Raw genomic sequence first — 27,683 nt, 5'->3', positions numbered from 1 at the left:
AAGAGTCCAGATGTGGTCATAGTAGAGTTAGAAGAGAAGAAACCAAGAGACAGGAAGCAAAAGAATTCCCTTGGGAACCGGGGTGTCTCTCTTCTTTCTCCTACACAAGTATTGGAGCCGTTATCTCCCGTTGTCTAAACAGTCTCTGCTGTTCTTCCAATGGGATTCCAGTTCCCAGGAGAATCAAGTGGGCTTTTCTTTCACCAGGCAGGTGAGATACACAGGGTGAGGACCTGGGGAGGCTCTAGTTTGTGCTACATACACAGATACTCCCATAAATGATCTCAGTAGCCCGGAGTCCGTTCCTTCCTCCCCTCCAAGTCACAATCTCATGTGCTCACTGCTGCAGCTGCCGACGGCCTATCTAGCTAATGTAACAAAAACAGACCTGGACCCGTGGGGTCCTCACCCACATCCACACTCCAGCATCTCCGCCTCCAGTCACAGGAGCCTTTGAACACTCACGCCTGGCGCTACCTTCGCACAGCCTCGCGTACACATCACCTTTTAACGCGAGTTTCAGCAAGGAATCTTTCAACCCTCAGATAGGAATTCCATTAACAAAGGGCAAACGCAGGAAAAAAAAAGAAATGAGTATTTGAAAGGAACCTCAAATTGTCTCATACCGGCCCTCTGATTCAGTTTTTCCTTGTTTGTACATTCTGTGTCCGAAAGAAAACAGCTTTTCATTAATTGGGCATCAGTCCAGGCGCTTGGGTTTGGCGCATCGCCCGCAGAGCTGTGAATGCAGCCTGGCAGACCAAAGCTTTGAGAGGCGGCAACATCTAACCCAAGCCGGCTCCAAATAAGGAAGCTGGGGAAAGAGCCAGGGGCTCGCTGCTCTCAGAGGCACCCTCCAAGTGATCTTGGCTAAGGGGACAGCGCTGAATGAAAAGTTCTAAGGAGACTCTCAGAAGTCACCGCCTGAGCGAGCATCAAACCTGAATAACCGGGAGAGACGTAAGGCGGGCTGACTTTCAGTGGTTCCCGCCTGCCCACGCTGCAGGTTTTTCAGGTCCTTGCTGGAGCGTGCACTCCCGGGCGTAAATAAACGTGCGCTCGGCAGCAGCCGCGCGTCAGTCAGCAGGCTATTTAAGCCGGCAGGCACCAGCACCCGCTGCTTCCAGTGCAGAGCTCGCCCAGGCTTCCACGTAAGTAGCTTTCTGACCTCGGCCGGCCGTGAATGCGGAGAATGAACTTGTATAGAGATGAGCCCCAAATGCTAGAGTGCTGCTGGGGCTGAGAAACCAGGTCTTTTGCAAAAAGTGTATGCCAGATTGTGGTGAATTTGGAGCAGCGAAGCAGAGCGGTGTTGGTTGTTGCTGTTGTTTTACTGTTTCTTGTTTCTGTTTCCATCATCTGTGCAACTGTTATTTATCATTTAATTATTTAAATATCAATTACTGCTGCTCTACATCTCTAGCTTTTTAATCTAAAAATCAAACATAACAGTGTTTAAAATATAGTTTGTGTTTGGTGTAAGTGGAGTGATTATCCGGCTGGGTTTTAAACTTGAAGTGCTACATGCATATTACTATTTCTTCTTCTCCATATATCTACAATCGTGAAAATATCTACTGTATTTGTAATGAAAAGAAACCCTGCACTCTGAGTTTTCCAAAAAGTAGACTTTTGTGATTTTTTTTTTTTTTTTTTTTAGCTCAAATGGTGTCCAGGTATTCAAGGTCAAATGTTGGGTGGAGGAAGAGTTACTGGATAAAAGGAATAGTATATCGTGTATTTTAGGTGAGAAGGCCTTGGAGAGAGAACCAACCGTTTCGTGCAGCTTGTCTCAGGCAGGGCTTATCTATCCAGGGCAGATACTGAAGAAAACCCAGGCTGGGGAGGTGGGAGAGAAGAGGGAAGCCGAGCTCACCGAGGACTGGACACATGCTGAGGAAAATTGCCAACAGAGCAGTAAGGAGGAGAACTGACGTCATTCAATAGTTCATCTGAGGAGGACTAGAGTCCAGAGAGGAAGGCGAATGGGATAGCTCATGTCTGTACTCAGCTCTTGGTAGGTTGAGGCAGGAGAATTGTCCTGAGTTTGAGGCTAGCCGAGTTTCAGAGCAAGACTGCCTCAAATCAACAACAACACTAAATATTTGGTGAAGAAGCTTTGGAATGTGATGGAATCCCAAGACCTTTCCCAGGTATTTACCACCAAGGAGCCCCGCCCCAACAATTTTTTTTTTTTTTTGAGACCATGTTTCACAGTATGTAGCTTTGATTTGCCTGGAACTCTCCGTGTAGATCAGGCTGGCCTCGAACTCACAGAGATCTACTTGAGTGCAAGACTTAGGTTCAACTCCAACACACTTTTTTTTTTTAAGATCTTATTTCTTTTATTTTTTTAAAACACGTTTTTACTTGAAATAGAATCGTATCACATTTCACCTCCCTTTCCTCCTCTAGTCCCGCCTAGCTACCCTGCCTTGAGCCTGTCTCATATCCCCCCCCTTACTCTCAAGTGGATAGCCTCTTTTTCTTTGATTATTATTGTCACGTGTGTTTGTGCACACGTGTGTGTGTGTGTGTGTGTGCACAAAAATGTGTAAATGCAAGCCGAGTCCATTTTTGTGGAAGGTATGGATGTGGTTTCAAGGCTGACCGCTCTGCATGGGACAGGCAGTAAGGGGGGTCGTCCTCCAGCACATATCTTGAAGCCCATTTTCTAGACCCCTGGGATGTCCGTGGATGCTAAATCAAGGTTGCGCCTCTATTTTTGTTTATTTCTTTGTTTTATTTGCATAGAATTCTTTCTTTTTCCATATTTTTTTGCTTATTTATTTTTGTCTTTATATCCTAATCAAAGTTTTCCCTCCCTCCTCTCTTCTCAGTTCCTCCTTCCTCCTCCCCACCCATCCACTCCTCCTTCACTGTTAAGCCTTGTTTTGTTTTTGCTTGTTTGGTTTTTTTTTTTTTTTTTTTTTTTTTTTGAGCTTAAAGCTATGAATCACGAGCTAACAGATTTGTGGGGCAGGGGTGATGGGCTTAAACCTTTAACACAGCAGGCTTTCCATAACCACCAAACTGAAGCTGAGTTACATGTCTGTAAAGGTCTTCCAGCCAAACTAGTGATGATTAAGGAATTTCTCTGAGCAAAGATCACTTGGGGCCTGGGAGCAAGAGACGAGATATTAAAAGGGAGTGATAACAGGAATCGAGGAGAGAGGCAACATACGTTGTCTGTGACACGTGGGATAATTCACAGCAGTGGTAGCCTGGAGAAGGGGACCAAGAAGAAGAGGCTTGGGGGATGGGTGGGTGCACATGAGATCTGGGGGAGTGATGGATTTATTTACTTCCCTTTCCTTTTGGTGTTTTTGAAACCCGGGCTGGCTTCAAACTCACAGTAATCCTCCTGCATCATCCTCTAGAGGTTCCCCCAGGAAACATTAGAATGGGTCTATCTATCGATATAAAGTCCGGGCAGCCCCAGGCAAAAGCATGAATGGGTGACATTTGTCTTCCTGACTTCTGCCATTCCTACTACCCTTCACCTCCTCCTCACACCTGTGTGGATGCAGGTGCTCCTGTGGGAGTGGGGGTGGCACCACAGGGCCCCACTGAACCTGCCCTGGCTAGCTGCCTGTGTTTGATAGAATCCATCTGTGCTATTCCCAAGGCCTCGTTCTCTCAGGGATTTGTTTACCCATCTTTGGCAAACCAATTAAGGTTATGATGTTAATAGACAGTAATTACTTAATGAACCCAGGGTTATTAAATAGGTTCTAACAAGATAACCTATCTGGGAGTTCTTTCAAATGCTTTCTTTCTTTCTTTCTTTCTTTCTTTCTTTCTTTCTTTCTTTCTTTCTTTCTTTCTTTCTTCCTTCCTTCCTTCCTTCCTTTCTCTCTCTCTCTCTCTCTCTCTCTCTCTCTCTCTCTCTCTCTCTCTTTCTGCTGCTTTTGTTGTTTGTTTGTTTGTTTGAGGCAGGGTCTCTTGTAGCCCAGCTGGCCTTAGGTTGTATATGTAGCTGTCTGGCACTGCCCTTGAACCTCCTACCCCTAACTCCCGAGTCCTGAGATTATAGGCTTGTGCTATCATGCCAGCTTTGAAATGTTATACAAATATAATTATCATTTGAATTTTAAAGTAAGCAATTAGGAAAAGCACTTTCAGGTAAAAATATATAATTCCCTCTTCGTCAGAATGAATTCCAAACCACTGAGAGAAAGAATAACCAGACTGTAGGTTTTCAGTCTTGTGCTATAGGCTCTGTCTAAGACTGGGTCATGCTAAACTGTCTTTTCTGAATTAGACAGTTCTTTGTTAAATACATTTGTTTTAGTGTGTGTGAGAGAGAAAGGGTGTGGGGAGAGAGAGAGAGAGAGAGAGAGAGAGAGAGAGAGAGAGAGAGAGAGAGAAGTAGTGGGAGCAGCAGACTGTTCAAGGACGACCAGGGAAGCTGAACTCTACCCTGAACCCCAGAAACTAGCCTGTCAGAAAGGACTAGGCTGTAAGTATCAGGGCAGTAGGCCAACACTGGATACCACTGCTATTCTGAAGCCAAAACTACTTCCTACCATTTAGAGTTTGTGAAAAAAGTCTTTAGACAAACAATGGGTTCACACAGCTGGTAAAATGAAGTGTAGAAGTGACAGAATTTCTTCCTTAGATGACTCTGTCTTTGAACACATCCCCTGCACTGTTATTTCTGGGTAGAATGACTTATTTCAAAGGTCACATGGATTTTTGTTTTTAATAGCTATGCTGTGTAACCTGAATTAAGTTTTGAACACTGACAAATTCCTTGGACTTCCAAAACGCTGAGTGAGGCATTGGGGATTTAGCTCAGTGGTAGAGCGCTTGCCTAGCAAGCACAAGGCCCTGGGTTTGGTCCTCAGCTCTGAAAAAAGAAAAAAAAGAAAGAAAGAAAGAAAAAATAACAAAATGCTGAGTGAATGGGAAAAGAGGCAGTAGAAATGTGGCCTGTGGTCTGGAGGGATGCACAGAGCCAACCCATCCAGTTAAAAACCAGCACAGAAGGAACACTTTCCTGCCTGCCCAGGGCATGCTGGTGGGTACAGGCCTGATGGGGACACAGATTATCTCCACTATGCAGATTGCAGATGTGTATCCTGGTGCCGGTAGACATTCTCCCAGCTCACAGCCTCTGCACGTCAGCTGGTCCCAATGGAGATCTGCCGTCCTAATGCTGTGGACCCCAGGCATGTGTGAAATTCGGAGTGAGTGACATACACCAAGCAGGTGCAGGTTTGCCCATCCCTATCAGCTGCCAGGAAAGTCCCTGCATCTATCCTCAGTGAGATGCTGAATAGTCTCCCGCAGGCACCAGCACAGACTAGTCCTGGCAGAGGACAGCCCAGCCTGCAGAGCAGAGAGTACTTTCTCAGCTGCAATGCAATTTTAAGGCAACAGTGAGACTCAAAGATTAGAAGACTTAGTTGGGTTTTTAAAATGCATATCTTTTTAACACATATTATGGTGTGTGTGTGTGTGTGTGAGAGAGAGAGAGAGAGAGAGAGAGAGAGAGAGAGAGAGAGAGAGAAGGAGAGGGAGGGAGGGAGAGGGAGAGGGAGAGGGAGAGGGAGAGGGAGAGGGAGAGGGAGAGGGAGAGAGAGAGAGAGAGAGAGAGAGAGAGAGAGAGAGAGAGAGAGAGAGAGACCTTGGATCTGATTCTTACCAGCTGTAATCCAGCTCAGGCGGTCAGACTTGACAGCAAGTGCCTTTGCTGGCTGAGCCATCTCCGAAGGCCTCTTCCCTGTCTAAAATACCTGTCTGGAGCAATAAATTATCTGATCATCTTTGATACAACCCATGAAAGTTCAAGAGAGCAGACTAATTTCCCTGGGATTTTAGCATTCAGCCTAGCAGGCTCAGGGACCCTGGCCTCCTGACCCCACAGAGGCACTATACCCCGAGCCGCTTAAGTTCTCTCAAGGAAGCCTTGTACTTACACTGAGAGAAAGAGGACCACTATTCATATCACTCAAACACAAAGAAGTTCAGAATAACTGTAGGGGGCTTAAGGGGCTATTCCTCACTGTTTGGCCGGAAACTCCACCTTAGCCCCACTTCTCCCTCCCCAAACCCCATCCCCCTCAGAAAGACCTCCCGAGAAGCGCAGGACCACGCCTACAGGGTATTTAAGCCCCTGCCTCTAGACCTGCCAGCATCTAGGGGATATATGATTTCTTCTGCCCCCTTTCCCTGCCTCACCTCTGAGGGCTGGAAGGTCACCTGAGTGTGCTTTTTCCAAATAAATCACTTCTTTCTAATTCGGCTTGATCTGGCTTACTGTGTCGGCAGAGAAACCTACTATAGGGCTACAGAAAGCCTATCACTCACAAGGTTGAGAGACTCTGTTTCAGACGATTACTAGTCCATTGCCATGTAGGCAACTGAAGTGCTGTCCAACATAGGGAAGTTAGGTTGACCCATCTCCATGTTTCTTACAATTTACTCTTGTGGTTTTCGTAAAATGTGACCAAACATGAAAACCCAGCCCTCTGTTTGCAAGTGAACTGGTCTATTCTCATATGGCGGGAACAAACAAAAAACTCCAAGGAAGACACTGAGGCAGTTCTAATCTTAGAGACCACTAATCAGGAAACTAACGACAGTCATTCTGGCCACTGGATCTAGACAGATCTAGATGGGTCTAGATGGAAATTTCCTGGAATTCTTAAGGTCATCGCAGACCTGCTTACACAGCGTAGCTTTTGTTGATGTAATTCCATTTCCTGCCCGTGTGGCTTCTCCCTGAGGAAATTTATATAAGCAGGCCTCCTTAGAGCTTGTGTTCCCTCTCTGTCCAACTTCCTAGTCTACTGGTGGCTGGGGATGAAATGCTATGTAATAAATAAGTGATGCTGGAAGCATCTATCGCCACATTAAGTGTTCTCTCACTCTTCATCCTTTGGGGTTACCTGGGAACTCTGGCAGTCGGGAAGTAGGACTGAAGGGGCTGAAGGGGCAAGTGACCCCCTTTCATTTGCTCCCTCAATCTGGTTCAGAGTTCAGACTCCGAAGAGCTTCTAGATGACTAGACAGCCTCAGGGGCAGATCTGTAAGAAGCTGCAGGAGGCCCTGATGCTATTTAAGTCGACTAGGAGAAGACTCAGATTCATTGAACTATGCTGCTGGAAGGCATCGCGCCAGTGGCCACTTACTCACTTTGACTTTCAAGAAAAAAATCCAAGGTCAGGGATGGGTGTGGGCCACAGCACAATGGATATTGCATGCCCTTAAGTGTCCCCCTAGATGCAAAGGTACAGGGAGATACACAGGCAAGTTCTGGACAATAGACTGACCACCAGTCTGTCAATTATGTGTTTGTTCATTTATTTGGTTAACTTGGTCTCACATTAAGACATTTGTTAACTAGGGACTAGAGAGATGGCTCAGCAGTTAAGAGCACTGGCTGCTCTTCCAAAGGACCCGGGTTCAATTCCTAACATGCACATGGCAGCTCACAACTGTCTGTAACTCTAGTTCCAAGGGATCCAACTCTTTCTTGGGGCCTCTTTGTGGACCAGGTTCACACACAGTGCATGGAGAGATATGCAGGCAAAACGTCCATTCACACAAATTAAAATAATAGTAATAAAAAAAGACATTCACTGCTCGGGCACACAAAATCCTTCCTTAGGCTTTATATCTTGTTTCTCATGATATCTCACGTTTCCTGTTTTTCTTGTTCTTAACTCAAGACTGTGTTTTTGAAATCCTTGCTGATGATAATTATCTTTTGTTCCCTCCTCCTCTCTCCCTCCCCATTTCTCTTTTTCTTTTTCCGTGAGACAAGTCTCATTATGTAGCATAGACTGGCCTTGGTTCCAAGATCTTCCTGTCTCAGCCTGCCAAATGGACATGCACCACCATGTCTGCTGGTTCTATTTTTAACGTAGACTTGTAACTACTCATTCCTAGTTGTGTTTACAGCTTTTATGGCCATCTCTCCTGCCTCCAGTTCTCACAAATGATTCTGTAGTGATCCTCCGATGTGTGTTCAAACACTCTTCAGTTTCTGGCCGTTGGGAGACTGAGAGAGGGTTGGGTTCTCGCTTTTCCTTAAAGCAGTGTGGAATCCGGAACTCACCATAAGAAACGGAATCATGATATAATAAGTTTTGGTCTAGTATTTCAAACATCTGGGGGCCTCCTCTTGGTTCCCTGGTATTTTAATAAGAAGCTGGGTCACAGCCATCTTAATGGATTCTAGAAGCAATTCATATTTCCATATGAGGTAGCAGTTTTCTGGACAAAGCAAATGAAGCATTCTAAGAAATCATGTCGTTCTTCAGTTTTGAGTAAAAAAAATTCAATCATTCTGCCATTTAATGATTTAAAATCTGATGCCATTCAGTTGCCCAACATCGCATCTTGAGCCATTGGGAAAAAGCTATATCAGTACCTTGAATTTATAGTGTTTTTAGTCTGTGGTTCATGGGCATCTCACTGACTCCTACAAAAATGGTGTTGGAGAGCTGGGGTAGGACTGCAGTGATGGAAGATGCAGACCTGGAGGTCCACATCAAGTGTGGGCTGTCCAAAGTCAGTCAGAGGGAGACTGAGTCAGGTCCACACCAAGTGTGGGCTGTCCAAAGTCACAGGGAGACTGAGTCACACTTTGAAAGTTCAGATTTCCCGAAGCTCCATCCACTGTCTTCTGCAACATGTCTGAAGGTTAAAGAAATACTACTCTAGGTCCAGCAGAACTTTCTAGTGTATCTGTCCTCCTCGATCTTCTTGTGATGTTAATGACCAGGCTAAAGCTGTTTGTCCCACTAGCTGAGCACCTGCTTATAAAAAAAAGTATAACTGAGTATCCTGGCAACAGGCAGCTTGGGGAGTTGGACTTTGACATGATTTGGCATTGTACAGGTGCAGTGGTGTGCCGCTTTATCGTTACCTAATCATGGTCATAAAATGGTAGCTGGCTCATAAAAAGTAATTTTATTAAAGTGTGTTTGGGCAAAGTGATAACCCCATTTTGTCAGAGTCTTCCCTGGACTTCTCAGAACGCACAGATCATCTGGGGAAGCATCTGCTTTAGGCAGAGTACAAGGACCTAAGAACGTACAGACAGAGCCCTCAGCACCTGATCGGCATCCGTGTGCAATATTACAGGTCCCTAACTGCTGTTTCTTACCATGTAATTTGGTAATTGGAGTAAAAATACTCTAGAACCCAGTGTAGATTCTCAAAATAAATCAATAAATCATGGTGCCTTATCTCCAGAATTACAAATTCACAACTATTTCCAGGGTCAAGCAATGAGGCTGAGAACATTTTCAGAAAGAAACTCTAATTTTTAAGATTTGAGAGTGACCAAATGGCTACAGAACAGAAGACAAGTTTATTGATTTCATTCTCCACAGCCCATGTGTAACTTACCATTATTATATATATATTTTAAATTACCAAGCTGATTTCTGTCGTCCACTTTTACATTTGATCATTCTTACACTTCCGTGTGATAAACATATCACCATACTTGCAAGCTATAGATCTAATAAAGCTAATTAATACTTTTCTAAAAAAATTTTTCAATAATTAAATGAGCAACTACATTTAATAACATACTCTAAAACATATAAAGAAATTCATTAGTTGTGATTTTGGCATATTTGGGGAAATTTTTTTTCATAACAAACTACAGAAAATTGATCTGTTTGTTATTTGTTTCCAAGCTCGGTCATAAAAATATTTTTAGCTTTAATGATTCTCTTTAGGGAATATGAGAATTTTTGTCTCATGAAAATCTCTAATTGGTGCAATGAACTTCAAATGTTTTTCAAAGATGAATTTGATCGTTCTCTGCATTTCACAGATAACACCAGTCTTTTATTCTCTGGTCTGAAGGTCCCTAAGCACATGGATACCCATAGAATTCTCTGGAATGAAATGTTTTGAGCCCTTTGTTTACGCTTGGTGTCAGGACTCACTTTCTTTGAGGAGTAGTGGATATTTGCAATTGCTAAGCTTTAACACACATGCTCTTAGTCCCACAGCGAGCAGAGACCCTGAGCTGACCTTACTCTTCCTCCCAGACAAATGTCTATAAACTGCAAAAGAAACCAGCATTCAGGAGATGTGAAGCCACAGAACGTCATCTTACCTTTAACTGCAGAGCAGAGCTTCAGTGTTACTCTTCTTTAAGAGTCAAAGCAAGCCTCATCCTCCTTAATGTGGCCTGCATCTTGCTACTCCAAAAAGCAGCAGAGATAATGAAGTCCCATAGGAGCTCCTGTCCCATACCTAAGTGGTCCCCTTATTATCTGTCAGATGTGTCACTTAGGTATGGGACAGGAGCTCCTATGGGACCAGATCCTCTGGTCCAAACCTTGCTTTTGAGGATGAAGACATAATTATGATCCTGTGGAAACGTGTGTCATCTTACACTATTCTGAATTGTTTCACGAGCATCATCACCACTGGTCATTGCTCCTTGCCTGTCTGCACCAGCTGGGTTTTAGACATACTTTACTGTGAAGAGAACCAAGTTTCAACTAAGTTAAAGGACGTAGCCAAGGTCCTGTGAGGACTGGGTGGAGAGTTTAAAATGGAATTGACCCTCTGAACCCCTGCCAGTGTCCTGCCCATCACTCCACACTGGTTAATCTTTTCATTCAGTAAGGAGGATTTAAAATGTATCTTGTACGATTTACTCAATCCAGATGCACGAGCATTCTCTCTGTAATGAATGCTAAGCACTCAAAGCCCCTAGTTTCTGCTTTTCTCTAGCTGCCAAGAACCCTACCAGCGACTAAACTGTCCTTCTCTGATAGTGCCACTTGGTGGCTTGCTAAGAGAATGTGACACAAAGTCACAACCTGTACCCTTCTCTTGGTTGTCTTGGTTGGATGAAAAGGAAAGGAAAATGCAGAGATGCCCGGCCTTCTCGTTATCACTGCTGTTAACAGCATACTTGATGGTGTCTCAGACAACCTGTGTCCACTCTCTTCCTCCCCTGCCCCTCTTCTCATGGCCCAGTACAGCTTTAATGATTGTGAATTCACAAAACACCTGATGATGCTTTAGACACTTTCTAGGTATGAGTATAATAAGAATTGTGCTATAAACCCCCAAACCTTCAAAAGTTTCTTGCAAGTCCCATCAATAGCTACACCAAAATCTCATTTCCCGATCCGGTTTTTAATTAAAATGGCCTTTTAGAAAAGCATTTGTGTTCCAAATAAGCAAATGGCTTCACTGGGCTGTTTCAACAGGATAATTTCCTTGGGTAGTTGCAATCATGCAGCGTTTTAGCTATGCCCCCTGTTGTGAGTTGGCCTGGGAGTCTACAGTTTATAATCTTTCTGGAGAAAACTTTTGAGTTCATGAACATCATTATAAAAGGCAGATTGCTTACTCATGCGGATCTCTCTCTCACTCTTGACCATTTATTTCCGAAAAGATTGGGTGAACTTGTCGCTTGTTTCAAGGCATGCTCAGAGAAGCCTAAAGCTTTATTATGACCTTTTCCTGTTCCTGGTGCTTCACGTACAAGATTGAAATAGCTAGGCAGGCTTTCAGTGAAAAGAACTGGGTGTCTGTGAGAAGAATTGTATGTTAAGGGTCACCTAATGGTCGACTCACGGCTGGAAGTCATTCCCAGACACCCGCCCCTCTGGTAGTTTTCTTTTGTTTTTTTTTTTTTGTTTTTTTTTTTTTTAATAACATCTTCCTGTTTTCTGAAGATGATATAGAAAAAAATCTAAACCTTTGCAACGTAAGTTTCAGGAACTTCCTTGATCGGTTCAATACAAATGTACAATCTAGGGATGGAATTGTAGCAACAAATATGCCCTTGCTGCTCTCACCAAAGGTAAGCCTTCCACTCCATTCTGTTGAACGCTGCAACTCACTCTCATTTGTATGACATATGCGTCACCAACGTCATCTCTCAGCCATATCTGCACCAATGAAAGAAGAGCGTGTGAGGTAGGGGAGCCAACCTAGCGGGTGGTGTGAGCTGATTTTCCAGAGTCATCCAGTGGGCTGGGTCATGCCACAGGCACACAGGGCATCGCCTCGCTCATCATCCTGCGGCATCACTTAGTCCTGTTTTCTCTTTTACACAACTACCCGACACTCGGCTACTCAGCACAGAGCAAATATGGTATGGTAGTTAGGAATGTGGATGGGGAAGCCGGGCTTTCCGGGTTTGAAGCTCCACTGTGCCCTTAAAAACCTTGAGATTTGAAGCGTCTGCCTCCATTTCCCATCTTGCCATAGAATTGTTGGAGTTAAGATGCACGTCACCACATCGGCCTTTGGTGTAAAACATGGGTTCTGGGGATGGGACTGAAGTCATCAGCCTTGTGCAGATAGCCCTTTTGTCCATCTCCCTGGCCTCCTCCATCCTATAAATGTGGTCTCATAAATAAAAGGGAAGGAAGAGAGAGCAAGGAAACGGTGGTGAGGAATGAGCAGAAATGCAGTTTTTACAGTATCCACAATGAAGTACAATGCGATGTGTAATGTCCAGAAGGCTCACTGAAGATGAGAGTGTCGCCCTACCCATCAGCTTCCACGACCATCTACTCACAATGAAGCTACAGCCACAGCATTTGACTTTTAAAGAAAGGTTCTAAGTTCCACCATTGGGCTTAACCTTTCCATAAAGGCTACAAAGGAGAGACTGGACCCCAGATAAAGTGAGACATAAATGGTCCTCTCTAGTTGTTGGACCAGGAGAGACTTCGCTGAACCCTTAGCTCCCATCCATTTAAAGAGCAGTAGCATACCACACAAGAAACACTTTGTAGTTGTGAGTAAGCGCCTCTGAACACAGCATGGGAGGTTACCACAACACTGAGTTGGGTAAGGTGAGACCACTCCACTGTGGTGTGTCTCCTCCTTATAGGAGTGAGCAAAGTGAGCTTTCCAATGCTTAGCGTTGGAGATTTCAGAGAATTTGACTTTTTTTTTTTTTACCATATTAACTCACATTTCACTTTGAAATTTGTGTGTGTGCATTTCATGTGTGAGTACAAATGTATGTGTGAGTCTGTGTGTGTGTGTGTGTGTGTGTGTGTGTGCATACACACACGTGGAGGTCAGAGGACACTCTTGGGTTTCATTCTTCAGGTACTTCCTATCTTCTCTTGAGACAGTGTTTGTCATGGGCCTGGAACATCACCAGGTGGATTAGGCTAGCTGGCCAGCAAGCTTACAGGGGTCTGCGTGTCTCCACCTCCCTCCCATCTTGCCATTGCTAGGATCACAAGTGTGTGCCACAACATCTGGCTTTTTACGTGGGTTCTGGGGATTTGAACTCAGGTCCTCAGACTTGGCAGCAAGCACTTTTCCAACAGAATCATCTCCCCATTTTGTTCTTAATTCCACTATATGTCTTAGAGCAGCAGGATTTCTAAGGCAAGAAGAAAGCAAAAGTAAAGGAAGAAATATTGGGAAACAGCGAACTGAATAGGACCTTTAGGAAAGCTCAGAAAATGTAGAACTAAAAGGAAAAGGGCAGCACTTCATATTTTTAAGACCTGGATTACCCATTGACGGATGCTCAATTCTGTGGCAGGGCCAAAGTATCAGAACTCCAGCATGATGTCACCCCTGCCTGGCAAACCTTGCAGGAATGAGGCTCTGGTCTGGCCACTGGCAGCCGGTCGGTATAGCATAGACCCGAGTGAAGCAGGCATTTCGATCTTTTAGTCTTGAGTCATATGAAGCATGTTCTAGAACAGTGTGCATGCATGGCTGTCATTGTGAGTTAGTGGTTCTGCCTGTGTTGTTAGCTGTCACAGTGGTCAAAGGTGAAGGTCTCTGGTCTCACAGACTATACTTCAACTTCTTCAATGTCAAATGACATCTGAACAAAGCTTTAAAGGAGTATATTCCATTACCTCTGTTGAGTAATGTCAAGTAAAACACAAGGGTTTTTAAAAGAGAGGCATAGAAGTCTGCATGCATGTCATACCAGAAGCCAAGAGAACGAGGCTGGAGCAACCACAGCAGGTCAGCAATGGCTCAGGTCACTTTGGTAAGGACCTTCAGTCCTCACCACACTAATTCTTCACCAAAGGTGAAGATGGATGATTAAGTCGAAGACTCAGATGGGTGGTTCAGTGAAAGCCTGGCATTTGTGACATCGGCAGAGCATATGAAGAATATACTTGGAGGCATAAGTAAACCCCGATGCTCATGAAATCACAAGCTACCTTTTCTCCTTCCTGTAGCTAAGATAAAAGACAGAGTTTTCAGCCCTCCCCTGACCCTGTAGACAAGTTAGTTAATGTTTCTTGATTGCAAAATAAGAAACCAATTCCACTATGGTTTCAAAGAAAGGGTTTTGAGAGAGACTAAAGTGACAAAGAAAAACCAGAGCTCAGCACACCATGATCACAGTCTAATAATCTCTCTCCACTTTGTAGTCTGTCCATCATCCTTCCTCTTTCCATCCATCACTTAGTGTCCATCTGGAGACCGACTGTTACTTGGTATGGGGGGGGGGTGGCTAATTGACTAACCCATTTTAATTGCAAAATCAAGTTCTGACTTCTAAGAGCTCCAGAGAAGTAAAATAATCATGCTTTTAGCATGCCGTAGACAGGAGCTCCTCGTAACTAGCTTTCCTTCCATCTTTCATCATTGTTCTGGTGACCAATGGGAGCAGCTAAGCTAGCTTAGAGGCCAAGCGCAAACTCTCAAAAAGAAAATACTTCAAATCCCATTGTGGGTTGGAACAGGAAATGCTTTTCCACAGTAAATAGTGATCAGATGGGGCCTTTAACCCTGAGAGGTCGCACAAGCTGTGGGTGGAAATGGCAGTCTCGGATGACCAGAGCCCACAGCCCTGGCAAAGGTCAAGGTTGACAGTACAAGTGGTGATGAGGTAGAGAACCGGGATGTTGTTGCTGTTCGAAAGGGAGCCTTACTGGAGACCCCTGGGAGAAAATGTTGATGTTAACCTGCAAGGAGAAACAGCCGCACTTCCTGTAAGCCAACAGGTCCAGACCGCATACTCACTCTAGAGAACTCCTCTAGCGGGGCTTCAGAAGGCATGGGCAAGAATGGTCAACCCCCCCCCCCTCCGGCATAGCCAAAGAAACAAAATTATTTTTAGAAATTAAAACTTATCTTTCAAACGTTTCTCTAAAACTATCTCAGTTTACCATCTATTCAAATATTGAGATGACGCACAGCCAAGAAGAGGGAGGTCAGCTGTAAGAATTTCTGAGTGCTTATAGTTAATTTCAGTAGTTAAATTGGGAGATATGAGAGTAGTTGAAATACTCTCCATGTCTCTCCCACACTAGGTTCCTAAAGAGTGGTTCTCATTTAGAAGGTGTGGAATGGGCCTAGACTTAACCCTGGATGATTCTGAGACTCAGTGAGGCTTGACAGCCATTGCTCCTAGCTCAAGGACAGTAATAACGAGGCTTCTATTTAAAAGGACACCTCTTCAGGCATGCCCATCATGGGTGCCGGAAGGTAGGGGCAGATCCATTCAGAGCTAGAGACAGAACCTAGGACCTTGCACATGCCAGGTTCTACCCACTGAGCTTTACTCCAAATATTTTAGTTACTGTTCTATTGCTGTGAGGAGACACCATCACCAAGACAACGTATAGAAGAACATGTTTAATTGAGGGCTTGCTTACAGTCTCTGAGGGTGAGTCCAGGAACATCAAGGCCAGGACTATGGCAGCAGGCACGGCACTGGAGCAGTAGCTGGGAGCTTACTTACATCCTGGTGGCAGGTGGAAGGTTGGGGGTGGGGTGAGCACAAGACTGGGCCTAGTGTGGACTTTTGAAATCTCAAAGCCCACACCCCAGTGACCCAGTGACACATCTCCTCCAACAAGGGCATACTTCCTAATCCTTCCTAAATTGTCCACCAACTGGGAACCAAACCTTCATATATGTGAGACTATGGGAGCCTTTCTCATTCAAACCCCTTCACAGAATCTTCCTTCTCTTCAGTTTCTAAGAGACACTGAAAGTTTGGGCGAGCCCCCTTTGCCCTTCTGTAGAGTGGTAGTTAAGTAATCTATGAGTACGAAGATCTCCAGTCTTCGAAAGCAGAGGCCCATCACTTCTCTTGGAGAAGTAGCCACACACCATCTTTTTTTTTTTCACTTGAAAAAATAAAATATTTCCAGAACCAATTACTTGCAGGAAGTTCACAGTGAACACAAGAAAAATACAGGCAAGGAAAATTGGGAAATAACCCTAAAGAATGATCCACCTGGATTATCAATGTAGGTCACAGTTGATAGGTAGCATGCACATCCAACATGCATGAAACCTTGGGTGTACTCCCCAGTACACACACACACACACACACACACACACACACACACACACACACACACACACGAGGTGGAGTCAGGAGGCTCAGAAGTTCAAAATCATAAAGAGTTATATAACAAGTTTGAGACCGTGTCTTAGAAAAAAAGAATTCACCTGCTTTTCCCCCTGTGGCCAACTCACCACTGGAGTGGGTTCCTGAGGAATTTCTTTCTCTCTTGATTGGGTGTTAGTGGCATTACAGAGAGGTAGGTCATAATTCTGAGAGAAGGTATTTTAAAAGGTAGCCAAAGTTTACCAGTTCATAGAACTTTGCGTGAGCTGGTTAATGTAGACGGATATGTGCAAGGCAAAGGACCATGGGCTCATGGGACATAACGCTGTTGGACCCACACCACTGTCAGCCCCGGCTTTGGAACTGATTTTTAAAAAAAGCCAGCTGTTTTCACTTAACCTCTCGAAAAGGCTTGTGCAATGACTTCCCCAACCACAAAAGAAAAATACAATGACAGGACAAATTACTCTTCAAAGTGTTTCATAAGATGTGAACAACCGCAACCGTAGAACTGGTGTTAAGATGAAATGTTAAATCGCTTCAAAATAGTTCTTAGTTCCTTGTGTCTGAAATTGTTTAGCCTATCTTCAGAGCAACTGCTCAAGAGTTTCCTTATTTCCTTACTGGAAACAGTTGAGAGCCTTTACAAGGCCAAGGTTACCAGGGCAGTGTCATTCATACAGTAAGAGAGAGAGAAAGAAACACAGCAAAAGCAAACATTTGCTGACGAGAGAGAGCTGAAACAATAGCGCCTAAGCTCTGCAGAGCAATAACAAATACGTGTGACGGTAGAGCCCTTTCATCCCCACAGCCAGAAGCCAAGTACACTTCTTCGGTGGACCTTGGACAACTAGGTGCTGTTGTGCAGAGGACCCGCCTACAAGTCTCCTTAGCAGTCCGCAATGGTCCTCTGCCGACCAACCTTAGCAATCCTTTGAAGTCAACCAGGACCTCACCCTTATAACCCTACACAGTGTGGTAAGCGAAAGCCACAGAAGTCTAATAAAGTAGAATATGCTGATTCCACGTAGGAACGTTAGCAGCAGTTACAAAAAGACGGGAAAACACGTGTGTGAGTCTGAATCGGGTTCCGCAGTGTGATATTTCTGGAGGCCTGAGGATCCCATAAGACAGCAACAGACATTCTGGGGGAAGAGCCAGCAGGACCGGAATAAATGGAAGGGATGGAAACCTTTCCAGGGCAGGAAGCAAAACCAGAGGCGGCCGTTGCCCTTGCTACGTTCTTTTAGTTGACAGCGTGAACAGTGGTGGGTGGCTTCCGTGGACAGCTTTGGCTGCGATCAGTGTCTAACTAGAAACACGCCCACTGGAAAAGGCAACGAGCCCCTCCCTGCACTCACGCTGCTACCCTCCCAACTTTCTCCCACTAAACTAAAGACAGACAGGCTTACTGAAGGGAAGCCAGCAAAACACTGGCCTTGAACCAACGCTCAGTGTTTCCACTCTAGAGTGCTGGTCATCGTTGGATATCGGCAGAGCTCTGGGTTCTCTGCCTCAGTGTCCCTGGCTGTGAGGAGATGACTTTCCAGAGAGTTGTGTCATACAAAGGGAGGATTCGTGCTAATGGGAGAGGTATTACTGCCCTGATGGACCCCGACGGCCTTGGTGCAGAGACTTGGTACGAATTTTGACTTGAACATCTAGTACCCTTGAAAATGATTTGGTGGTGACTTGGCAAATGGTTTGAACCCCGGTCCCACACAGTCAAAAAGCTTCTTGTCCTGTCTGGAAATCTCCTCAAGGGAACTAGAGGAGAGGTAAAGACAATTATTTAGGAAGTAGGAGGTATAGGTCACAGGTAAAAATGTCCAAGGTCTGGGGACATTATCCAAGTAACTGACCTCCCACTCCTACCCCCAGGCACAAACCACATCAAAACCTGCTCATCACTCTGCTGAGGATTTTTGCAATGTTTGTTAGTGCAAACAAACCAGGGTGATTCCCACACTTCTGCTTGGCCAAACCTGTAACGAAATCTACAGCCAAGAATATCTTGAAGACCAACCTTCCCTAACTCACAGTCTTCAAACGGGGTTGCGTAGGAGGGGAGTACAACTGTCGGCTTTTTTAGTCCCGAGAGTCTGAGCTACATAGATGGGGAGGGAACACAGCAGAAAGGTCGTTGCCCCAATCTGCGGGTAATATTTGTCTTTAAAGTGAAGGCGTGCAAGAGACCTTGAAGCCTGAGGTGGACCTATTTCCCTTGAGGAAGTCCGAGGTTTTAAATGACAGCTGATTTTGATACTGCTTTATTGTGTTGGTTTTGAAAAGGATCGCCCACACACACGGGAGCACAAGGGGCCGGGCAATACCAAGCCTGGGGTTCACAGCTTAAGTTAAAAAGTTGCCAGGCAAGTGGGTCGCAGTGGCCCTCCACAAGGCACGCGGGTGCCTCAGCCTCCTCCACTCCATCACCCCTCTGTAAGTCATTATCTCTTGTGGTTCCATTTCCATATCTGTAAATTGGAAAGATCTTTAAAGCGTCGTTTAAAATTTTATAGCTGTTATTTGTGACTATGTGGGCAATTTAACTTTCCCTCTGTGATTTTAATGTACTTTAGATTTTCTACAGTATGTGTTATTTTGTAATGGGGGGGAGTAAAGATCTATTGGTGTTATTCTTTTTTTAAAAAGTACGGTCTCCATTTCCCCAACTTGTGCTGTGGGCATCTCTTCCTCCAAAGTGTTCCGGTGCCCAGGGCTCCCTGGCGAGGCCCCCACGTGCTCGCCCACGGCGGAGGCGGGGTGCTGCGGCCGGGGAGGCGTGCCCAGGCGGCCCAGAGCCCTGCCCCGTGTGTGTCCTCGGTCCCCAGGGCAGCTCTGGATCTCCAGAGGCAGCTCTGAAGGCGCTTCCTGTACTGTGCCCTCGGAGTGACAGCCGGGAGGCATCTTGGTTCTCCTCTCCATCCTTGGCCAGGTTGGGGACCGTGCCGGGAAGCTGGGGACGCGCTCTGTAGTCCGTCCTCCCGGGCTCCGGGGAGGGCGCCCTGGAGCTCGCAGCCCGCAGCGCGCGGCGAGGGCAGCGGGCAGGGGACAGGAGGGAGCTCGGTGACACGGCGGGAGGGGACAGGCCGGCCTTGCTCACCCAGCGCCTCTTCTTCCCCCTACACCGCAGCCGCGCCAGAACCATGTCGGCGGAGACCGCGAGCGGCCCCACGGAGGACCAGGTGGAGATCCTGGAATACAACTTCAACAAGGTCAACAAGCACCCCGACGCCACCACGCTGTGCCTCATCGCCGCCGAGGCGGGCCTCACGGAGGAGGAGACACAGGTGAGTCCCCAACCCTAGCGCATCCCCGCGGGGCCTCCGCGGCGTAGATCCCAGTCCATGCATCATCACTCAGCAGCTCCCTGGGCGCCCAGTCCACCTCCACCCCAGCCCCAGCCCATCGCCACCTTCCTTCTGGCTTTCCATTGCTTCCCAGAGACGGGTCCCTGCTTTCTCCTTCTGTGGTGGGAGCATCTTGTTTGCTCTCCTTTCAGTTTCCCAGCTCCGTAACTCTCCCTGCTGAGCTGGGGCGTGCAGGGGTGTCACAGTTGGAAGGGACTTTGGCGATCAGCTATAAATTCAGCCCTTGGGTTTGTCAAACGAGGAAACTAAGGCGGGGGGCGGTGGGACACCTGCCAGGGTTGTTCAGTTGCTCTTCCCGCCACATTGCCACTGCACGGTGCTGCACGCGTCACCTCAGCTACACAGCCTGACTGGCACGTTGCCATGGTCTGGTTCGGGTTTTGTTGTCGTTTTTTATTAATCCCCTGGTTCTGAGGCTTAGAGTCTTTCTCTGGAGTTTTCCAAGAAGGTAGCCCTCTGACGCTTTGGCACACAACTCCCCCAGCGCGATGATAATGTGTCTATTTGTAAAAGGTCGCCGTGTTAGCCCATTATCCTGAAAATTGTTTAGCGTAGAGATTGCAGCGCCGCCTGGCGCAATGTTGGAGCCTTCAGCCGACTTTCCCTCCCTAGCCTTCTCTAAATCTGACTTCGCTTTCCCCATCTCAGCGCTACTCTGAAGCTAGGATATTCTTATCCCTCCCAGATAGACTGGAGAAGGAGGGGCTTTGTCCTCTCTTCACCCTGCTTAAAACCTTGTCATGAGTGCTCTCTGGGATCCTGGGACCAAAACCCTGAGCCCCAAGCCCTGGATGATCTTTACTGAGCCTGGGCGACTTGGAGAATTTACCCATAGGTAGTCCTCTCGATCCCAGATCAAATGGAAAGGCTATCTAACCAGAATCAGAGCCCAGTAGAAGATGATTTATTGTAACCCAAGTCTAAAAGCTCATGTTTCCTGGAACCCATGAAAAGGCAAGCTGTTCGAGTATTAGCCTTTTAAAACCCACGCTTTATTTAACGGTCGTAAAGATGTCTCATGTTTTAAGAACTAGGCTATTGGGTATTATGGACACAGTACCAACTGGGGATCTAATCCTGACTCTGTCTCTAAGTCTCTTCACCCTGAAAAACAGTCATGTGTGTCCGTCATTTACCATCAGGTGTGCACGTGCGGTGCTGGAGATCAAAGCGGGGTCCTTGAGCATGCTAAGCATGTACAGTACCACTGAGCCACCAGCCCCATGCTGTCCTTTGGAGTGATGGATACTTGCCATGTATTGTTTCGGATACTCGCTGAGTGTCACTATCTTATGAGAGACAGCACTGTTAGCTCAATGAAGGAACCAAGGCTCAGAAAGCTTAGGTTACTAACCCTGCAACCAACCAGCGAACAGTCTGTTTCCGTGTTGAGCCTCTGTGCTATACTGCCTCCCTCAGGGAAGGTCGGAAACAACTGTACGCGGTGAGATGGGGAGGAAAGAGAGAAAGATCAGTTTACCCGTGCATCAAGCCATGGTCATTCCAGGCCCTTGCTAACTTTTCCTCCGGATGTACCTGCTAGTAGAGAATTGAAGTCTAGTAGGGGCTGAAGGAGCGGGCATCTGCCTTTACATGCTTGAGATCAACGGATGCAGAAACCTGCAGAGTGGGTCTCTCTCTGCCAAGGCACTTCTTCAGTCTGGCCTCTTCTGACATCCTCAATGGAACAAATGGTGCAGCCAGCATGACAAGGGTGTGTGTGGGTGAGTCAGCCTCATGGGAGGGCCTGGCTTCCTTTTCCTGCCATGGGCCAACACCTTCTTCCTCCAGAGGAGGCCGGCTGCAGCTCAGCTTACCCTCATCTTCCTGTCTAGACCAGCGGAGAAGTACCTGGAACCCAGAGCTCAGTGTAGCAAGTTCCAGGAACGAGGCTTCTGCTTGCCCTGTCGTTTCTTGTTGGACTGGGTCCCATCTCCCCATCCTTTCTTAACTCCACACACCGCCTTCGTGTGTGCGTGTGTGCGGGCGTATGAAAGTGGTTTGTAATCTTCTGTAACGTTTGCGTTTTAAAAGATGTCTTCTTCAAAGGAAAGTATCTTCTGCAGATACAGAGTCCAGGGATGAGATGGCAAGCGTAAGATAATTGCTTTTGTCTGTAGCAGCTCTTTAGGGATGCTGAATAGAACTCTGTGGAGGCCAGCGCCTGCCGAGTCTTACCTAGGCCCTGCTGTCACACAGCCCCTGCCTCTCTTATCTACTGGTGTGGTCCTCTCCCAGCCAAAATGATACTCATCACATACACCAGAATCCACTTCCTATCCCAACACCGGCCATCTCCAGAGACAGATCAGGCCCCCTCCCCTTTTTTAGAGAGCGAGACAGACAGGGTCCTCCTCTGTGGTCCAAACCAGCCATGATCTCACAATCCTCCTGCCTCAACTGCTGACTATTGGGATTACAGACAGGTATCACAATACCTGCATCATATTCTTCCCTAAAACAAGGATTGTGTTGGTAACAGAGGAATGCACACGATCCACTCTTGAGAGGTAGTTACTGGTTCACACTCTTGGCACTTTGCTAAAGGCGAGAAAGACTAGAGGCAGAAACGTCCTGGTGGGGACTTCTGCTGACCTCTTTTTTCTTTTTGCCCCACCCTACATGAAATGGGTAATATACCAACAACCTAATACGGTTTGAGGGAGGCACCTCTCACAAAATGGTGTGAAAAGCCAGTCCTCGGGTTTATGAGTCACCAATGCATCTGCAGACCTCCTTGTGATGGTTCCACTATCAAACCAAATTCTCCACTATGGGAAGGCACCTGCAGGAACTCGGTGTGCAGTGAGGGCCTCATCGTCAGAGGACTTCTTAAATTGCGTTGTTGGGATTCTCGGAGGGGCTTTTCTCACTACCAGTACACTGTGTAACTCCTACGTTTAAGTTAAGTGAAATCCTACAGAATCCCACTCCTGTGGCTTTTACTGTGTGGAAGTCAGTGGAAAGGGGGCTGGGATCACTACTTCATTTCCACCCTGAGAGGCTGGGATGACACAGTCTTCTACACACACACACACACACACACACACACACACACACACACACACAGTGTATGTAGTTGGCATTGCTTCTTGAAGAAGTTCCCAGTGTTTTTATCTCTTTCTCGTGTTCTGGACATGTTCCCAGGATTCAGCGTTTTCATTTGTTGCATGTTTTATCAGTGGGATAAGACCTCTAAAGGTCTCGCTCTGAAAAGAATGAAATGCTAGTTGTTAGAGAAAAGGACAAGAACAATGTTGTTTTCACCCAACCCCTCCCAACCCCAGTGTCCAATTATCATCTATTCACGCAGAGTAAATAAATTTCCATCAATGAGCAGGAGTAATGAGAGCACCCATTCATGAGCAAGCAAGGGATGAATGTCTTTCCCAGGGGATGGCTGAAACAAAGAAGAGAGAGACAAAGCCAGGTGGAAAATTAGGATTTTATGTGAGTCAGAAGCTACAAGATCCAGAACTAGACAGGAGAGGAGCTGGCAAGAGATGGGGTACATTTTGTTACCAGCAACTAGTCTGCTGAATTATGATGTACAACCTTCATTGACAATATATACAAATATATATGTATATGTATGTATGTATATATCCAGAAAACAGCTGAGATTTTCTCACACCTCTTCCCATCTTTCAGTACCAGGGCTCAACTTGTTCAGCATTTAGATTGTACCTTGCAAATTCCCAAATGTGGTCCAGGTCGAAGCTATTTTGGGTAATGACCCATCAATATTCTGCATGTGAAGATGCGGGTGGCTCTTTTGAATGAGGCCAGCTTAACCACTTTGTCTTAAATGAGTCCTGATAGAAAGTGTGTTCCCCCCCCTTCTCCCATCTAGGTTTTAATTAGTCTTTAAAATGCTGCCATTTATTCAGCTCTAGTCCCTGGAAATCCTATTTAATCAGCACTTGCAGCCTCGAAAGCCCCACAGTTACCTCATTAATGAAGTTGGCACCATGCTGCTCTCAAACCAGACCCAGGCTTGACTGAGCACACACACAGATTAAAAGAAGAAAATGTGCCCCCCCCTCTTCACAATCAAAGTTGGGTTGAAGCCACTGCCCCATCGGCCCTCTCTTCTCCTTAAGATTAGGGATGCCCGTGGGGATGTGGCTCATTTATTTGGTAGGGCACTTGCCTAGCATGCACAAGCCACGGGTTCCATCTTCAGTACGGAATAAACCAGGCACCGTGAACATCTGTAACCCCAGTGTTTGGGAGGTAGAAGCAGGAGGATCAGAGGTTCAAGGTCTCCGGATTCGTAATGAGCCCGGTTCAAAAGCAGTAACAGGAAAAGAAAGAAAATAATAATAATAATAATAATAATAATAATAATAATAATAATAATCTAGACAGAGAAAAACAAAATTAGCGAGTCTTCAGAGTGAAATGAAGTTGCATAGAGAAGGCTTCCCTCTGGTGGTCCAACACCCCCCCACTCCCCCACCCCCACCTTCTATGGCTTTTCTCTGCTGCTACTCCCAGAATAAAGGTGGAGAGACAACTGGTTCTGGTGCCAGGGTGAGGCGGAGAGGCTCAGCAGGTGAGCTCTGCAGGTGGGTAAAGTGAGTCCTGACATGGCACATGCTCAGCCCACTAAGCAGGGATGGGAGCCTTTCTCAGTCCCGAAGCCTCAGACCCTCTCCTGAGTGACAGCCTGTCCCCAGCACTTGCTTGTTAGCAGCTCTTCCGTCCTGGGGTTCACATCCTTTCCTCTGATCTTGGGCCCCTTAGATCTCAGGAGAGACCAGCTTTTCTCCAATGGGGCCCAGCCGACTTGTGAGGCTGAACATGAATGCTGAACAGATGTTTCCCGCTGGGGCCACCTCTGTCGGCGCACCCCAGGGCGGCTGTATTACAGCTCAACTTCTTCCTTTCAGCCCTGCTGCCTCCTTACCCTGAGACCAGGCAAACCCGAGGAAACCCCCGCAAAGGACAATGGAGGCCTCCAAAGCTTACCTCTTGGTCTGCAGACGAGCCGACTGACTGACACTGTTCTTGGGGACTTCTTACAGCCAGCCAGTGACAGTAGAGTTGACTCTGGGCTGCACCGTGTGAGCAGGTGCTCATCTCCTCTAGCAGCTTGACCGATTAGACCAATGCTATGTGATCTGACCACTACCAGTGTCCCCCATGACACGTGAGATGCCAGGCTCGAGGGGAAACTGCTCGTTCCGTCTTCCCAAGAAGAGAAGCCTGCTGCTTCTGTTTCCTCAACGGTGCCTTTCAAAGCTGGTTTCTTCAAACCGCAGCTTCCTTCTGACCTCCTGGTTCAGATCTGGTCTTGGTCCCCAACACAGTTTTAATTTCTTCATCTCCAAGGCCCTCAATCCGAAGTACTGTTGTGAAGGCAGCCAATTTGTTGAGACTGTGCTACACTGCTTCACAGCTTACAGAAGTGTCTTGGGCCTCCCTTAGTTCCATTCTAGAAGCATCTCACTGAGGCCTCCCCAAAATTACTATTGACATTGGTAAGGCGCAAATATTTGAGTGACACTGAGCTGGATAATTCTGAGTCGTGGATAAACTCACTTCTCTCACGGCTCAGTGGTCCGCTCCATGGATTCCTAAGGAGGAGTGATCCAAGGTTGCCTAGTGCTTAGTTATAGGTCGTTTATGGAACAAAACTTTACCAGGATACTACTAAGGAGCAAAGCCCATGTTGACATCGGCACCCATCATGAGATGGCGAACCCCGAGACTAGAAATCCTCTGGGGGTATCGAGGAGTTGTTCCAGTTCCTTTTATTCACTCATCAGACATTGATTAATCGGTTACATCTTAAGACTTGGTGTAAGGGTTAAATGATAAGATGAACACAGCCTTGGCGTTCATGGACCTTACGTTCTAGAAGAGTGTGTGTGCAGACAATTAGTGATAGATAGTGAAAGTCCTATGGAGCGAACAAAATAGTCAAACAGGAAATAAGGAGAACCTACTTTTCATAGAGTGGTCTTGTTTAAGCCGAGACCTAAAGGAGAGAGAGAGAGAGAGAATTAGAGGAAGAATATGGGGCATGCGCAGAGTTCCTGAAGGTTGGTGTCGTGCTGAGAGAACCGTCCTGCATCCCTTGCTTCTCTCCTTCCCAGCATCCCTTGCTTCTCTCCTTCCCAGTTGGGCCACACCGACTGCCCTTAGAAATGAAATAGACGTTTCAATGTTTCAGTCTGTGACAGATAATTTTCCTCATTTCTCTCCTTCAGAAATGGTTTAAGCAGCGCCTGGCCCAGTGGCGGCGGTCAGAAGGCTTGCCCTCCGAATGCAGATCTGTTACGGATTAGGGAGCCGGGCACCCACAGCCCCGCTGGATGGCTCCGTGAACGCCACCTGCTCCTCCTCGCCCCGGCTCACCCAGGCTGTTTTGATGTTTCAGAGCAGTGTTGAATGTCCCATTGTTTGCTGTCCTGCTATTTAATATGATGTATTTTTTTAAATGTATATAACTAATAAAGAAAATAACAGGAAGCTAAATGCAGTTCTGTGGGAAGCAATGGTTTGGCTGGGAAAGGGGCGTGGCTTGCATTCCCCCTTTGGAATTTAATGCAAGATGACAGTGGAAAAAAATTTCTGTTTGCCTTTCGTCATTACCTTCCAGTAACAATTCACATGTCCCATCCTCTTCAGAGCCGCCAGGCTTCCATTGAGAAGTTATCAGAACAAGTCGGTCGGAAAAACATCACCTGAGTCCACTTCCCTGTGTCTTTCCCCCTCTGCTTCATTTAATTCACTGGCAGTGGAATGAGAACACGGGTGTATTTGAGTCATTGAAATTTTATATATAACAGTTCCTTCACTTACGGCTGTGTTACCTCGGAGATAACCCTAGGCTAGCAACTTCGGACTCCAAGCGGTAGAAAAGCAAGTAGCTAAGGAAAAAATTTACAGAGTCTGCAATTTATTTAAATGAACTTGTTGGGCTTATTTTGCTGAATAAAATGAACTGCTTTTTGTTTCAAAAATGATGTTCTAAATAAAAGACTTTCGTTGAAAATTCATAGAGTTTTTTGTTTGTTCTATTTGTTTGTTTGTTTGTTTTAAGCTGAATAGGAAGCCTATGAAGAGACAATCTCCAAAGGGGCATCTGTTTTCCAAATTTTTGCTACTCCAAATGTGGTCCAGGATCTACCCCATCAGTATTAGCTAAAAGCTTGTGAGACATGCAGAATCTCAGGCCAGAGGCCTGACTTACAGACTCAGAATCTGCATTTCCCACAAGGGCCCCTAAATGAGCCACATTGTTTCAAGGGGCTCTAGCCTTTGGTATCCACTCACTGTCTCAGCATACAAACGCCTGAAGAGCATCTCTGTTGATGGTGTACCCTATCACACAGAAGAGTAACTTGGTTACAGTGGATTAAACTCATCCGGGATGTTTGTTTGCTGGCTTGATTTTTTAAGAGGCATCAGCTGAGCCCAGAGTGGTGGCCATGCCTTTAGGTGGATCTCTGAGTTCAAGGTCAGCCTGGTCTACAGATCGAGTTCAAGGCCAGCCTGTTTCTACAGATCGAGTTCCAAGACAGTGAGGGCTACACAGAGAAACCTTGTCTCTGAAAAAAACAAAACAAATAAACAAAGGCATCAGCTCATCAACTTGTAGGTAATTTTGGGTTGTCAGAGTAACTCCCTAATGTCACTGGGGACTCAGGGTCATCCTGTCTTCACACTTTGCTACTATTGATTGGTTGGTTGATTGATTGATTTTTGAGACAGAGTCTCACTATGTGGCCCAGGTTGGCCTTGAACCAAGATCTCCCTGCCTTCTCCTCCCAAGGGCTGGGATTTCAGGTGTGCAGCATTTCCACTTCAAAATCTTTAGTGCCTGGCTGGCTATTAAGTTGATGGATGCTGAGATACTGAGAATGCATTTCACAGGGAGGTGGGAGGGAGCTAGTGCCCCAAACAAAGGCCAAACAGTGACTACTTCCCATTTAAAAAGGTTTCCTTCCTACCTTGCAAAAATGGGGTGAGGGTTCCTGGAAGCCCCCACCTAGCAA

The 27,683-nt window shown here is 46.2% G+C and overlaps 1 protein-coding gene and 1 non-coding gene across 3 annotated transcripts; one reads left to right on the top strand and one right to left on the bottom strand.

The window, feature by feature from the left end:
- Nucleotides 1-863: 863 nt before the first annotated feature.
- On the top strand, nt 864-26,684 carry Hopx (HOP homeobox). 2 transcript variants are annotated; one of them, XM_059274589.1, is made up of 3 exons: nt 864-1,151; nt 19,437-19,593; nt 25,893-26,684. In XM_059274589.1, the coding sequence occupies exons 2-3, from the start codon at nt 19,450-19,452 to the stop codon at nt 25,968-25,970; spliced, it is 222 nt and encodes a 73-aa protein (XP_059130572.1). In that variant the 5' UTR covers nt 864-1,151; nt 19,437-19,449; the 3' UTR covers nt 25,971-26,684. The 2 variants fall into 2 exon arrangements, with proteins under 2 accessions (XP_059130572.1, XP_059130573.1); XM_059274590.1 differs by lacking the exon at nt 864-1,151 and adding an exon at nt 19,102-19,238.
- Nucleotides 22,296-22,399, bottom strand: LOC131921320 (small nucleolar RNA U13). The gene has a single exon (XR_009381948.1). It is a non-coding gene; the product is annotated as a small nucleolar RNA U13 (small nucleolar RNA).
- Nucleotides 26,685-27,683: the final 999 nt, after the last annotated feature.

Source organism: Peromyscus eremicus, chromosome 10 (genome assembly GCF_949786415.1).
Source record: "Peromyscus eremicus chromosome 10, PerEre_H2_v1, whole genome shotgun sequence".
In the NCBI taxonomy this organism is placed as follows: domain Eukaryota; kingdom Metazoa; phylum Chordata; class Mammalia; order Rodentia; family Cricetidae; genus Peromyscus; species Peromyscus eremicus.
Note: the sequence above shows the minus strand (reverse complement) of the source record. Positions and strands in the feature narration are given on the sequence as shown.

Coding starts and splice junctions, on each gene's coding strand:
- Hopx (XM_059274589.1), top strand. CDS start 19,450: ATGTCGGCGGAGACCGCGAGCGGCCCCACGGAGGACCAGGTGGAGATC. Junction 19,594..25,892: donor TCACGGAGGAGGAGACACAG/GTGAGTCCCCAA, acceptor TCTCTCCTTCAG/AAATGGTTTAAGCAGCGCCT.